The sequence below is a fragment of the Gallus gallus genome, chromosome 4 (assembly GCF_016699485.2).
Source record: "Gallus gallus isolate bGalGal1 chromosome 4, bGalGal1.mat.broiler.GRCg7b, whole genome shotgun sequence".
In the NCBI taxonomy this organism is placed as follows: domain Eukaryota; kingdom Metazoa; phylum Chordata; class Aves; order Galliformes; family Phasianidae; genus Gallus; species Gallus gallus.
This window is the reverse complement of record NC_052535.1, coordinates 54642228-54657063: the sequence shown is the minus strand read 5'-3', so window position 1 is coordinate 54657063 and position 14836 is coordinate 54642228. Positions and strand designations below refer to the sequence as shown.

Here is a 14836-nt window from a genome sequence, read left to right as displayed (position 1 = left end):
TTTTTCCCCCAAAATATACAATTTTCTCACTCTCTTTTTTCCTTTACCTGGTGCCTTCAGGTACAGGTGAAAAATGAGTACATTTCCCCAGAGGGAAACATCTAGCATTCCAGAATGCAAGCCTTCATTAAAAAATTATGATTTGGAATGTGATGTTTGAATTAATGTGAATAGAATGCAGGCACTCTCCTTTATTAGTGCCTGCACACAGCCTGAAACAATCGATGTGACAAACAAAGCAGCTGATGGAAACTTCAGATGTCAAAGATGAGGATTTATTGTCAGTGTTATAGTTGTTGTTGATGCCAGCATAAATAAAAAATACAGTCATTGATTGATAAGTTGCTCTTAAGTCATCGAGTCCAATCTACTAGTCTTATAAATAATGTCCTGCAGTATCTCAAGTTCTGTCTTCAGCTTAACTACAGTTTTTGCCCTCCCTGTTCATCGAATGAGTCTCCTTCATTCTAATGATGTGAAACCTTCTTATTTCCAGCCTGTGTACACAGTTTTTACACAATTCTTTTTATGCCAGAAGTCTTTTTCATCTTAAATAGTGGTTAGTTACCCTCATGCACTTCTGTTTTCCCCTCAGGTGCAGCAGCTACACGACCTCTCAGCCTTCACTTTGCCTGCTGTAAGACAGACTGCATATTGCCATGCTCATAGAGTTCTTCTCTCCACCTCTTCCACTTTGAATTACTCTTTGTAAACTTTTAATAGCATTCCAGATCAGAACTTATTGCAGCCTTATACAATAGCATCAACACTTTAAGTATTTCCTTTTTTTTTTCCTCTGCAAGCAAAACTGTGATATTTTCTAATTTTTCACAGACACATCACTTTGGCAGTTGATAGACATCCTCTGACTTTGACTAGTACCCATGTCCTTTTCACCTCAGTGATTTCCAGTTGATGAGCTCCCAGTTTATAGCAGACATTCATGTCATTGATCCTGCAGTGCGTTACCTTGCATTCTGAATAACTTCCAAGTCCTGTGCAAACTCCTCTGTTTATAGCTCTTTGTTTGCTGCCTCCAAGGGCACAGGGAAGCCAGGCTGTGTTTGAGGTGTTGCACATTCAAGGAACAGAGAAGGCAAAAGGTATTTGTATAGAAAAAAAGGGAAGGTCATGTGGAAGTTGAAGGTGTAGCTGAAGGATGCTTCTTTTCTTAAAACAAAATAAGCTAAATTAGTTTTGGTCTCAGAGTTACTGTTGCTGAGGGAAAGATGAAATTATGAAGATTTTTCCAGCTGTCTGTAAATGACATTCAGCTTTAAGAAGAGTTCAGATTATTGTTGGACTGAATATATATACCAAGCTGGATATATCGATTTGATTCTTTTTCCTCTGTGCAAAATAAAACATTTTGGGGGGGACTTTTCTTTTTCCATTTTTAGGAGTAGTTTGTAGGGTAACAGTGGAAGTTCTCCTTAGCGCAGAGTATGTCCTATTTTATTGCATATCCTAAAATCAATTTTAACAGAAGATTTAATTATGTCCTACTAAAAAAGAGCAAAGATGCTTTAGAATGTTGGTCCTGCTTCTAGCAACTTGGTGTCTCTGTCATTCTCTTCCATTCTCATTATCACTTTCTTCTGTACACTTTCAATATTACTAAGGAGTTTTCAATCAAATTGACATATATTCAAAAGAGCTAACTTAAATAAGTACATTCTGAATTTGTGCTGCAATTTTTAATACTTATTAGCTTGAAGACTGTGAATATGATATAATGGGAAGGAAGTGTCTTTCTTCTCTTCATGAGCAAATTTCCTGGAAAACTGTGACAGAAATTACTCAGTCTTCCTCATTAATGAATCTCTCTTAGACTTTACATGGCATGTGACTTGAGCAGTAAGTGATGTTTTTGCAGCTCAGAGCAGAAATACCTAATGATTTTTTGAGCATCTTGAATTCCAAAGCTGGCCATTTGATCATTCTACAAAGATGACAATTGTTTCCATATCCTGATTAAAATGGAACACAACATGTTTATAACAATATTTTATTGTAAGCCCAGAGATAGAAATGCCTTTCTACTGCCAAGTAGTCATCACCCACGGCATGTAATTAGCAACTTGCCTTCAACTGCTTTGAAAGATATTACTACAGTGTATGCAAATAGTAGGATTTTTTTCAGGGCAAGGTCTTGAAAATGAAATAGAAACTACCAAAGAGAAGCGATAGATATATTTTCCACCTGAAAGCTTGTGATGTTTCAGAGAAATTACATAAGCATGGCTGGTTTCCTATGTTGTTTGCTACAGAATAATCTTTACTCACTTCACTAATGAAAGATACTGGAATAATACAGAGAAATGTAGTAAGATTATTAACTTGAACTGTGTTTTTGTTTTTTTCCTGCAAGATAAACTCAGCCAGTTACATTTTTGATCACTTATGTTACTGAAATCTCAGACCACGTTTTTTTCTCTTCATTATATGGATACAACTTGCAAACAAAGCCTTTTCCAGTTTAATAAAAGGGAGAAATCAGGTCTTTTCATTTTAACATGGAGTACCATTTCCTGGCTTCAGACATCTATTATAAGGCAGTGTGATATGATTTAGTGATCTGAACTCAGCCCTGAGTCAAGAACTTCTGACTTCTAATCATAACCTTCATGAGTCACTGTCTGATCTTGGATAACTTCATGGCCTAGTCTTCTGTGTCAGATGAAGACAGCAATACTAATATCAGTGTCCAAGACAAAAATACCCTTTAAGGACTCTTTAGTACTTGCATAGTATTTAAAAATAAATAGCTTAAGTGTTGTTAAGATTGTGTATTCATTAAATTTGTTTCATCTAGTTTCTGATGAATGGTGAGCATTATGAATCCAGAGTTACATTTTGGCTAGTAGAGCTCATAAGAGCACACACACACACACACACAAAGCTGTGAGAAAAAATACTAATTTTTTAGTAGGTGGTCTTTGTTTTCAAATATCCTGCAGGTACAGGGTACCTGCAAAAATTGTAACCAAAAATAATACAATCAATAATTAGTGTTTGGCTAAAATGCGTATCTAATCTTTGAAATGACAAGACTGGATAAAGCATTTTTTTATTAATTAAAAACTGTTTTTACTATGTTATAACTCCTCAACTAATAGTCTTTCCCTGGCTTATGAAATGATGGCCAAAGTAATCATTCTGCCTATCTTATAGATACAAATTTGTGGTGGGAGTTGTAGTAATGACCACTGTAACAAACATACCTTCATTTCCCACTGATTTCAGCAGGACTCAGAGGGATCAGGAGTTCTTTTGCAGACTTAGAATCATCTTTTGCAGACTTAGAATTGTCAGAATCATTTCTCAGAGTAAGGCCACCAGACAATATAGTGCTCAGTTCTGGAAGGAAGGAAGGAAGGAAGGAAGGAAGGAAGGAAGGAAGGAAGGAAGGAAGGAAGGAAGGAAGGAAGGAAGGAAGGAAGGAAGGAAGGAAGGAAGGAAGGAAGGAGGGAAGGAGGGAAGGAGGGAAGGAGGGAAGGAGGGAAGGAGGGAAGGAAGGAAGGAAGGAAGGAAGGGAGGAAGGAAGGAAGGGAGGGAGGAAGGGAGGAAGGGAGGAAGGGAGGAAGGGAGGAAGGGAGGAAGGGAGGAAGGGAGGAAGGAAGGAAGGAAGGAAGGAAGGAAGGAAGGAAGGAAGGAAGGAAGGAGGGAAGGAGGGAAGGAGGGAAGGAGGGAAGGAGGGAAGGAAGGGAGGAAGGGAGGAAGGGAGGAAGGGAGGAAGGGAGGAAGGAAGGGAGGAAGGAAGGGAGGAAGGAAGGGAGGAAGGGAGGAAGGGAGGAAGGGAGGAAGGAAGGGAGGAAGGAAGGGAGGAAGGAAGGGAGGAAGGAAGGAAGGAAGGAAGGAAGGAAGGAAGGAAGGAAGGAAGGAAGGGAGGGAGGAAGGAAGGAAGGGAGGAAGGGAGGAAGGAAGGAAGGAAGGAAGGAGGGAAGGAGGGAAGGAGGGAAGGAGGGAAGGAGGGAAGGAAGGGAGGAAGGGAGGAAGGGAGGAAGGGAGGAAGGGAGGAAGGGAGGAAGGGAGGGAGGAAGGGAGGGATGAAGGGAGGAAGGAAGGAAGGAAGGAAGGAAGGAAGGAAGGAAGGAAGGAAGGAAGGAAGGAAGGAAGGAAGGAAGGAAGGAAGGAAGGGAGGAAGGGAGGAAGGGAGGAAGGGAGGGAGGGAGGAAGGGAGGAAGGAAGGAAGGAAGGAAGGAGGGAAGGAGGGAAGGAGGGAAGGAGGGAAGGAGGGAAGGAAGGGAGGAAGGGAGGAAGGGAGGAAGGGAGGAAGGGAGGAAGGGAGGAAGGGAGGGAGGAAGGGAGGGATGAAGGGAGGAAGGAAGGAAGGAAGGAAGGAAGGAAGGAAGGAAGGAAGGAAGGAAGGAAGGAAGGAAGGAAGGAAGGAAGGAAGGAAGGAAGGAAGGGAGGAAGGGAGGAAGGGAGGAAGGGAGGGAGGGAGGGAGGGAGGGAGGGAGGAAGGAAGGAAGGAAGGAAGGAAGGAAGGAAGGAAGGAAGGAAGGAAGGAAGGAAGGAAGGAAGGAAGGAAGGAAGGAAGGAAGGAAGGAAGGAAGGAAGGAAGGAAGGAAGGAAGGAAGATTTCTGATTATACAGGAGGAAGCACTGTGAGAAGACTTGACTTTGAAGAAAAATGTGACTGAGAAAGAGAGCATTCATGTGTAGAGGACCGCAGAAAGTGAAAAAGCTGAGGATATCACTAGAGATGGCAGGCCAACTCTTTTTTAAGTTTTTCGTTGCTTCTTAGGAGATGACTAAAAAGCCAAACTGAGATGGGACTTTTGCTGGAATTCCTCAAATACTTTCTTTTTTAAATTATTTTTATCTCTTACTACAATAATAAAAGAAGAAAGAGTGTGATTGGAATGACTAACTTCCATGACTGTGGAAGCGTGCCCATATATCTAAGTGTATGTATTAGGGCATAAGTAGTCCACAGCGCTGCCAGAAGATGATGCAATTTGTATAGATAGGAATTCATTAAGGTATAATTTTCAAAGTAATTAGCTTGAAAATGGTCAATTTATCAGAAACAGGACAGATATTCAAACTAAGGATTAAAAGCCAAATACTGAAAGGCATTTATGCGCTTAGTTCAGTAGGAGACTGAAGGATTGTGTGTACAAAGCATTTTATTTTTCCCGAGTTTAGTTAATTCATGTTGAAGTGACCTGTGTTCATATATATTGAAGGCATCCATTCATGGAGTACATAGGAATTCATATTTTAATGCATGTGGTATGTCTACAGAGAGACCTCATCCGCTCAACTGGCTGAGAGATGGGCTGACAGAAACCCCCCTTCAGTTCAACATGGAAAAGTGCAAAGTTCTGTGTCTAGGGAGGAGCTCTGAAGGTCCTCATGGGCATCAGACTAAATATAGGCTACCAACATGGTCTTTCTGCAAAGAAGGCTAATGGTATCCTGGGCTGCATTAAGGAAAGTATTGCCACCAGGCCAAGGGAGGTGATCCTTCCCATCTACTTGGCACTAATGAGGCCACACTTGAGTGCTGGGTCCAGTTATTGATTCCCCAGTACAAGAGAGACATGGACATACTGGACAGAGTCCAGTGAAGGACCAAAAAAACAATGAAAGAATTGGAGTATCTCTCCTGTGAGGAAAGGCTGAGAGAACCGGGACCGTTCAGCCTACAGAAGGGAAGGCTTATGGGAGCATATCTCAATATGCACAAATACCCAAAGGAAGGGTGCAGAGAATACAGAGTATTCACAACTCTCTACACTTGTGCCCAGGGCCAGGACAAGAGGCAGGTGGCATGAACTGGAAGACAGAGAGTTTCCTCTGAATATCAGGAAACACTTTTTTGTTGTGCAAGTGCCGGAATACTGGCACAGGCTGCCCAGAGAGGCTGTGGAGTCTCTTGCTGGGAGATACTCAGAAGCTGACTGGACATGGGCTTGAGCACTTTGCTCTGCATGACCCTGCTGGAATGGGACCGAATGGGACCAGATGGCTTCTGAGGTTCCTTTCAACCTCAGGCATTCTGTAGTGTTGGTCTAGATCCTAGTGTCTTGAATGCTACAATTGGTTTGAAGTAATAATCCAAAATGAGGTAAGTATTTCACTTGGCAGATTCTCTGGGGCGTGGAACAGAGGAGCTTGCTTCAGTGTCTATTCCTTGCTACATATAGACACAAGTTAGTATGTATGTCTGTGAGCCAGGATACAGTCTCTTGCATTGATAACAGAAGCACAGAGCTTGCCTTAGTTCATGGCACAGGTGGTCAGCACAGACTAGCATGTCTAAATACACCTCCCTTTGGTGTACAGTTCAGTAGCCCACCAGTTTTTCTCCCAGCCATCTTCTTGTCTGAACTAGCTACTCAATCACTTGCATGAACTGTTTTGTTCTGAAGTGATGCACATCAGGTGTGACCTCAGATCCTTATATACTACTCTGATGGTGCTGTTTGAGGTAACACTCCATGGTAATGCAACGCCATGCTTTACAGTTTTGTTTGTGAGGAATTTGGAGCTGGGCAGAAGCCTTGGCCAGAAGCATACTCAGCATCGTATTAAAGATGTATTGCTGAAAGGATGGCTATGACATCATGCCCAATTCACGCTGCAATGACAGCTCAAGAGCAAAAAACTGAAAGCAGCACCAAGAAGGATCAAAGCTGTTAATATTCCTGCCAGAAGTGCTCGGCTCTACAGCTGCTGACTTGCAGTGCTGAAGCCCTCATCTGTGAGATGTCTAGCACATCTCTGTGAGCATCCAGGTGCTTATGAGGACAAGCCCTATGTAATACTCCTCCATCCATGTTGGCCAGTGCTAACTCAAAAACAGTGCCAGCTACTCAGAATGGGTAGAGGGAAGTGGTGCGCATTCGTGAGTTTGAACTCACATCCAAGAATTTCAGTCACTTCTGGCTGTCTTCCACCTTATACCTCACTGCACACTGTAGGAAAAATCTTTCATAATAGAGAAGCCCCCAGACAAGACTGTATCCGGACATCCACACTGTAAAGAATCTTAATGTGAGAGAAAATCCTTTTGTGGAATACGGAGAGGGCAATAGGATTTTGGATGGACACTGTTCTGCGGATTAATAACCTTGTGCAGAATAAGCCCTCGTGCATATAAGCAATCCTCTGCATGTAGGTGCCTGGGACTTTACACTGCTTTTTAAAGCAAGAGCAATAATGGATTAGATCATCTCCATTATGGATTTTTTTTATGTGCTTTCAGTGTAATGGAAATTTTAATTGAAACTCTCACTTTGCAAACTTTTGATGTTTAGAAGACATTAGAATTTGTCCCTTTACGGTGTGTCACGGGAATAAAAAGGAGAAAGAACAGGAGAGAGCAGTTAATCACCATCTTTCTGAATCAACAACTGTAAATTCTGCTGATGTTTGGAGAAGGAATCTTCACAAGACTTTGGCTCTTTTCCTTGCAATTTCTGTCTGGAGTCATAACGAGACAGACTAGGGCAGACAACTGCTGTGATTGAGTTAATGTGGTGCACTGACTCATCAGCCGTTAGGTGAGCGAACAGCCACCACATGATAATGAATTAGTTAGATCAAGAGGGCACCTGTAACATTAATACGTTTTACTTGCAATATCCAGAAGCCAGCACTGTTGTGCAGACAGCGATGGGACAGGCTCAGGGATGAGCTCTGCACAGATGGGGCTGAGGCTGCAAACACACAGCCCAGTATTCTTTGTCTTCAGAACAAGTAACTGTCCTTACGGAATTTACGTGATTTTGCACTGCACTTATAACAAAGCAGAAAATGACTGTGTCCCAAACCCGCAGAAAAAAAAAAAAAACCCAAATAGTTTGGAGTTAGACCTTTGGAGAAGGGGCTAAACTGACAATGTGAGCACCAGAGAATGCAAATTAAGTACTGACCAAAGATGCATTTTAGTTACAGTCACAAGTCAGGTTTGATTTACGCCCAAACACACACCTCCAGAACGTCCTCAGAAGAGTCGTAAATACAGGACGAGGCGCGGTTCTGCAGGCCGTATACCGAGTTTTCGTTCATCCCTTTCTATATGCCGTGCTGCCGGCGGTAAGCTGTGCCTTCGCGATGGATAAGCAAACACCCACACTTCATTTATTATGGAAGAAACTCCGAGAGACTTTGCTGGTGTTTTGCTCGGGGTCACGCCGGCTCCGCCCGGTGGCCGAGGTGCGGCAGGTGCTGGCGGGCCGCAGTCGCACGGCTCTCTCAGGGCAGACGGAGCGACAGCAGAACTTGTCCCGCCCAGCCCTTCCATCCAGCGCCGGGTCCAGCACGGAGCTCTCGCGCGGCGCCTCGCTGGCACGCGGGCGGCCGCGGGCCCTGACGGGACGGAGGCGCGAGGCAGCGCTCCGCGGGCGGCCGGCGGACAACCCGCCCTTCGCCGGTGAGCGCGGAGCGCGGCCCCTCCTCCGGAGGGCGAGGCGGGGCGAGGCTGAGGAGGGGCGGTGGCGACGGCCCCGCCTGGCGCTCGCACCCCCGGGCGGCTCAGCCCCGCCGCACCTCCCCGCGGGCGGGCGGGCCGCGGTCGGGGCGGTGCCGCTCTCCCCGCGGCTGGGCGCAGCCCGGCGGAGCCGGCAGCTCCCCACGCCCGCCGCGGGGACGGGAACGGCGGCAGAGGGCGGAGGAGCGGAGAGGAACGGAGCCCGCAGGCGAGTCCCGGGGCGGCGGCATGGCGGCGGAGCGCGGCTGGAGGTAACGGCCGCGGCGGGCGGCTCCTCCGGCGGGACCGAACCCCCGCTCCAGTCTGCGGGCGGTGAGCGGTTGCCGCTCTCTTTCAGGGCCCCGCCGCTCCCCGAAAAGTTGTGCGGTGCCGCCCGGGGCAGCCCGCCCTGCGCTGGGGCGCCGCGGCACGTCCCGGGCGTTCTGCGCGGCTTCGGGTCGTTCCGTCCCTCAGCGGCGCGCTCGGCATCTGCATGCCGGCTGTGGTACCCAGCGCAGCCCTTCCGCCGCGTTTGTTTTTTTCCTTCCCTGCTTCCCCGGCTGCTTCTGTGCGACGCTGTTGCCCTCTGGTGTCTGCGGGCTGCCGGCCGGGCGGCAAACTCGGTCGTCGCCGGGAAGAAACCGTTAATGACTTCAGGTGGTGAAAGCTCCTGGAATTCCCAAAGTCCCGTGAGGACATTACAGCCGATCCGACCGTTAACACACAGCAACGCGAGGCCTTTGGGAAATGGTAGAAAACTCTTTTGCGCTTTCATTCGCTACTTTTCGCTAGATAACTCCGGTTTCTGGGTTGATTCGTTGATTGGTTCGCGTGGCTTTGCCTTTTTCTTTATTAAAACAACAAGCGGAGAAAACGGCGTTCTTCCGGCTTTTTCTTGGGTGTGGGGGCGGGAAGGCGAGCCCTGCCGCTCCGCTGTCACACCGCCCGCTGCGGGGAAAGGGCGAGAGTGGGACGGGCGGGGACGGAGGGGACGCGCCTCGCGGTGACCTTAGGGGCAGTTCGCCGGCAAGTCGTGTCGCTCCTACCTTGTAACGTTCGTCTGCTTGCTGGGAAAGAACAGGTTTCGTCTCACACACACACACACAAGAAAAAAAAAAAAAAAAAAAAAAGGCATGAGACATAAGGTATTCTAAGATGTTCTGGTAGAAAGTCTTGTGTGAAGACAAAGTAGCAATTTAAAGACCAAGACTGTATGGAAGTCTCCCTTTTGTTACTTAAAAATACTTATTTACTGACAAATTCTGATGCGTGAGTTCCTGCCCTCTCAGGTTCTGTAGCACTGCATACAGCAGTGCAGCATTGAGGTAAGGATAGCTGAGGTACGAAAGGAGCTGAAAACTGCTTGCACCAAGAACTCAGAAAAGCGTGTCTATCTGCCAGAATGTTTGTTCTGCATAAGTCTTTTTTGTTTGGTTTGGGGTTTTTGTTTGTTTGTTTGTTTTTTGTTTTTGGCTGTTGTTTGTTTGTTTAAAGATACCTGAGAAATGTGCCTTACCTGAGTATTGGAGGGCTTACAAGCTTTGTTAGGAGATGCAGAAGAGTCTTGATGCCTTCCCTGGGCTGCTTATGTCTCATAGCACCATCTTTTCCAGCTGAAAATGTCTCCTTAATCACAAGACCTCGTTCTCAACCTGCTTATGAGGTTATTATGCTTAACTTAGGAGTTACTGCTGCTTGAATACTTCAGTCAGTAGAGTGAAGTAGCGGTACTTTGGTACGTGGAGACCAGTTTCATATTTTCATGATAGGTCTTTAAAAATCTGAGCACTACTGCCCGTGCCAGATGGGGTTACTTCACATGCCCTTTGCTGCTTTTTATCTGTCTGTCTTATACCCAAGAGTTACATTTTAGCAGTAGTGATACAGTGAGTGGGAGTATTCCCTGAAGGTTATATTTTGTAGTAGCTGTCCAAAGCAAGATTTTCTGCTCCAAGCAATTAAATAACATTCTAATAACTATAAGCTGGAATGCCCACATCAGTGTGCTGAACAATATGTCTGTTCTCGATGTAGGATTCATCCCTCATTCAAGACATGAGGACCGTGTTGTTGTTACTGCTGCTGAGCAGCCACTGTGGTAAAGAACAGGCACAGAGCATAATGATGAGGGTTATCACAGGAGGCAGATGGAAAAATATGTATATGTATAACAAAGCAAACAGATGTAATAACTGAACAAAACTGTTGGCTAATGAATCCTGAACTCACAGCACTTTGTGATTGAAAGGATTTTCTTTACCCTGACAGGGTTTGTGAGGGTTTTGTTTTACCTTTGTATATAAATGTGACACAACTTTGTTGCTCCTAAGCAGAGGTCACAATGTATAGTTGCCTTTGCATAGGTCTGAGGTAAAATTAAACCAGATTTTCACACCGGGCTTTAAAAAACTTAAATTGAGAGCATTTTCTCTTTTGCTTTTAGTCATTTTTGCTGAGCCCATTGGTTTAATCTTGGTAGTTTTAAATATATTGAGATAAAGCAAAATGTTTCTCCTAGTTTTAAGTCTTACTGATATTCGTGACACAACTTCAACAGATAATTTTTTTAAAGTATAAGACTTAAAGCAGTTTTCTGTGTTTGCCTTTATGTGGATGCCTGCAGTTGTTGGCTTTCTTGTTTGCTTTAAAAAAAAAAAAAAAGTAGTTCTGAAATTGGATGGCAAGAACTGTGTTTCTTTAGACTCCTTAGTCCAGAAAGCAGCCTGTTAGTGCTGTGCAGACAAGGCAGTCATACAAAGCCCGTGCTGCAGTATGTGCTGGGCATGCTGTGGAAGCCGTAGTGCAGAAATCTGCCACTGAGGGCACGGTGTTCGCAGTGTTGCCATGGCACTCTCACAGCACAGGTCCTCATACTCTGTGCATCAGTCTGAGCCCAAGGATAGGGCTTCTCACCAAGCGCAAAGACTTCTGGTGAAGTTGCCCTCATATTATGTTAGTTTTATTGTCAGGAGACACACACAAAAAAATGATCTCTGATTTCATGCTCTCTATGCTCACTAGAGAACACCACTGCACGTCATTAATAGGTGAAATCCCCAGCCAGCTTTGTCTCAAATATTTGCAATAGGGTTATTGTGCTGAAATGATTTATAGGAGCCAGGGATGCAGTCATTTGTAGTTAGCGAAGTAATAAACTCCAGACAGCTACAAATGGTAGGAACTCACCGGAGCCATGTGACTTCATCATAGCGTTTGTTCTGTCATCAGTTTTATCTTATTAGTGAATTTGGAGAAAAGGGAAAACGTGAAGTTCAAAATCTGTATTCTCATACCTCTCTGTCATTCTGGCTGGCAGAAAGTACCCACGACTGTGACTGCCCAGCAGCATGCGTGACAATTGTAAATCTTGTTAATAAGGTGCTATTTATTTCCTGTGCCCATAAGATTTTTGTGAGAACTAGTCTGAGGTTGCAGAAATCACTTCTGCAGTAGAAGAGAATGGTGTTGAGCTTTGCTGCATTCGGAATAAAATGCAAAATTTCTTTCCATGACTCAGCTTTCTCACAGTAAGATCTTGTCCTGCATAGTCAGTCCATAAGTTAAAAACAAACTTCTAAATTTTAGACATATGTTCAAGTAATTTTTATCACTAATCTTCACACTAGGGTGATATTTTGATTCCATAAGCTTGGGGCAGTGTAAATGAATGCCACTGGTCTCAATTTTCAGATGATAGCATAAAAAATGCACAGCTATTGTAAAAAGTCAAAAAAAAAAATTAAAATATTGGAGATGAAGCTGTCATGACTTTTTCATTCTTTTATTAAACATTACATTCTTTTCTCATGAAAATAAGATTCTGTGAGGACAGCCCTGTTCTGAAGTGCCGCTTCAGAGAGCTTCCTTGGGGTTGGTATGTTCTAAATAGTGCCCTCTGTCGGTGTGTACTGTTGGCAGTAATAATGGAGGACTATTTGCCCTTAAGCTGTGTCTCAGGCTGTGACAAAGCTCACTGTAGTCGTGGTAAGCTGTACAGTGTGGGGTAAGTGATGCACCCAGGAGATCTCTGTGCTTCTGTCACGGCCAGTGCGTGATCTTTTAGGCTGTAAGAATCCAGTGGAACATCTAGCAAATAACATTGTTCAGAGCAAAGTGAGGCTGTTCCTGTAGGAAAACAGCTGTATCTTGTCAAGGCTTTGAAACTGTTCTGATATTATTAAATGTATGTTCCCTTTCCTTTTCTTCTGTGTTCTTTTGAACTCTTGCCATGCAAAGCAGTCTTTAAATAAGCAAAACCTTACATAAGCATCAAGCTGATTCTAGAGAACATGCATTTAAAACTTGTTTTATTCTGTTTCATTCCTCTTCCTTCCTTCCTCTTTTCAGTGGTGAAGATACCAGGTCTGGCTGTGATCCTGCTGGGTCTCAGAGATTTCCTCAGTGTGAAGCCTTGCATCTGTCTTAGTGTTTCTTTCCACTCCTTGCAGCTGCACTCTGTACCTCAGGAGGTACCTGCAATTAGGAGCTAAGAATAAAATGGCATGGGCCATGTAGAAAAACACAGCTCTCCAGGCTGGCTCCAGATTTTCTGCTCCATGGAACCACGTTAGGACATCTTTGCTGCAAATATTTCAAGTGCTCTTGCTTCTTCCTTTATCAGCCCTTGAGCTGCAACCCTTCTGTAATATCTTGTTCAAACATCTGTGCCTACAGCTGCTGCACCCAGTCAGCCCTTTCTTGCCATGAATTCAGGTCACTCTGAAGTTTTCCTGCTCCAGGAGAAATTCCTTCAGTATTATCACATTCAGATGGCAAGATAGGAGCCGAAGCTGGTGAAGAGAGAGACATCAAAATCACACTGCTGGGAGCTTCCAGCTCATCTGACTTGAATGGTTCCTGTTGTAAAAATAGGAGTACTTCAGGGCTCTGTCAGAGCAGCTTGGGGAAGAGGAAGCAAGCAAGCCTCGAGAAGTATATTGAATGGTGGCTGACTGCCACTCAAGGAAGCAATGGTACTTTGGTCAGCAAGAGTTTTGCTTTGCAGGTTCGTGTCTCTCTACTTGTAAACCACACCTGAAGCTCTTTGTAAGGCGAAGACAGGGTGTGTGGTTTTTTGAAGAAAGGCAGCCATGTATATAATTTTTCCTCAGAATGCAGTAAGCGTTCATTTTGGCCACTAAAATTATGAGTTTCTTGGCAGCCAGTCAGCTGCATTGGAGATGCAAAATGAAGGCAGTTTTCACTGAGAATCCTTTGTGCCCATAACAGAAAATCATCTGTCTGGAAACATGCCTTAAAAATCTAGTTTTACTCATTCAAGTAAAACAGAGCTTCTAGTTTATCATCTGCCTTCCTACCAGTTTATATCTATCTTTTCTGCTGTCTAAGGCAATGCTCTTGAAGGGGTAGTATGATGAAGATCAGATATCTCAATACTTAAAATGTTCTTTGAGCTCTTCTAAAGGTACTTTCAGATTTACGTTCATTATTTGTACATTCTTAAATTTTTTTGCAAATATATGTCTCTAGTTTCTACAGGCACAAATGTTATTTTTGGTTAACGCTGAATAATGTGCCTGCGTGCCTGAGCAAAAGGCAAATCCCTTGTCTAAACGCTATATATGAGGCTTTGTCCAGCTGTGGGTGAGATGCAAGGCCAGGTGCATGTCCATTGAGAGCGGGAAGAGTTGATGAAATGGTATCTATAGAAAGTAGAATAGGAGTTGAGAAGAGCAGAGTGTGTCCAGAAAGTGGGCTCATCTGGTAATACACAGGTTTAAAGGGAATCTTAATAATGAATGAGAGAGCTGACATATTCTTACTCTTGACGCTCAGTTTTGCTGTTCTGTTAGGATGCCACGTAGTTTCTTCTCTCTTTTGCATTAACTCATTTTCTTACTCACTTCCTTTTACTCTGTGCTCATTATGTACCTGGCACTGGAAGGACCAGTCTTCAGGATTTTATTAGAGTCATGGAAGGTACTGTTAAGTATATCTTTTTTCCCCTTTTTTAGAAAACAAAACAAAACTTGATTTGAAAATGTGGAGTAAAAGGCCACCTTCTTGATAAGAGCTCCTCATCTTAAATTGCAAAGCAGTTGAGTGGCCCAAGTGCATGGCAGGCTGTTGCTTGGTTTTACTTGATGTGTTTTTTTTCTATTTTCATATATTGATTAGTAATTAATCTTCTATATATTTCAGTTTCTTTTGGATCAGAAATTTTAATTCTCATGTGTTCCATGAATCAGTGCTGAGTTGACTGGATTTCATTTGTTATCATGGTCTCTGTCAGTCTGTATAGAAAAGTTTGTATTTGATACAGATGATACTCCTTTTTTAAACCCTGCTTTTTATTTTTTATTTTTAGCTGGGCATATAGGGATTAAGCACTCAGGAAATGACTGTGTTAATGTTACACATGTAGTTTATCCTATTGGCATTTACAGATTA

General features: G+C 44.0%; 1 protein-coding gene across 6 annotated transcripts in view; it reads left to right on the top strand.

Moving 5' to 3' along the window:
• The first annotated feature begins 8537 nt into the window (after positions 1–8537).
• The window catches only part of NDST3 (N-deacetylase and N-sulfotransferase 3), a 76139-nt gene continuing 69840 nt past the window's right edge, over positions 8538–14836 (top strand). For 4 of the 6 annotated variants that reach the window (XM_025150374.3, XM_046940417.1, XM_015276359.4 and 1 more), the window contains exon 1: positions 8538–8697. Coding sequence is in view for 1 of the 6 variants with exons in the window: in XM_025150375.3 (XP_025006143.1) it covers positions 9173–9175 (3 nt within the window). In the remaining 5 variants the exon portion in view is untranslated. Of the gene's footprint in view, positions 9176–14836 lie in introns of all 6 variants that reach the window. The other 2 variants (XM_025150375.3, XM_004941244.5) reach the window with 1 other exon arrangement.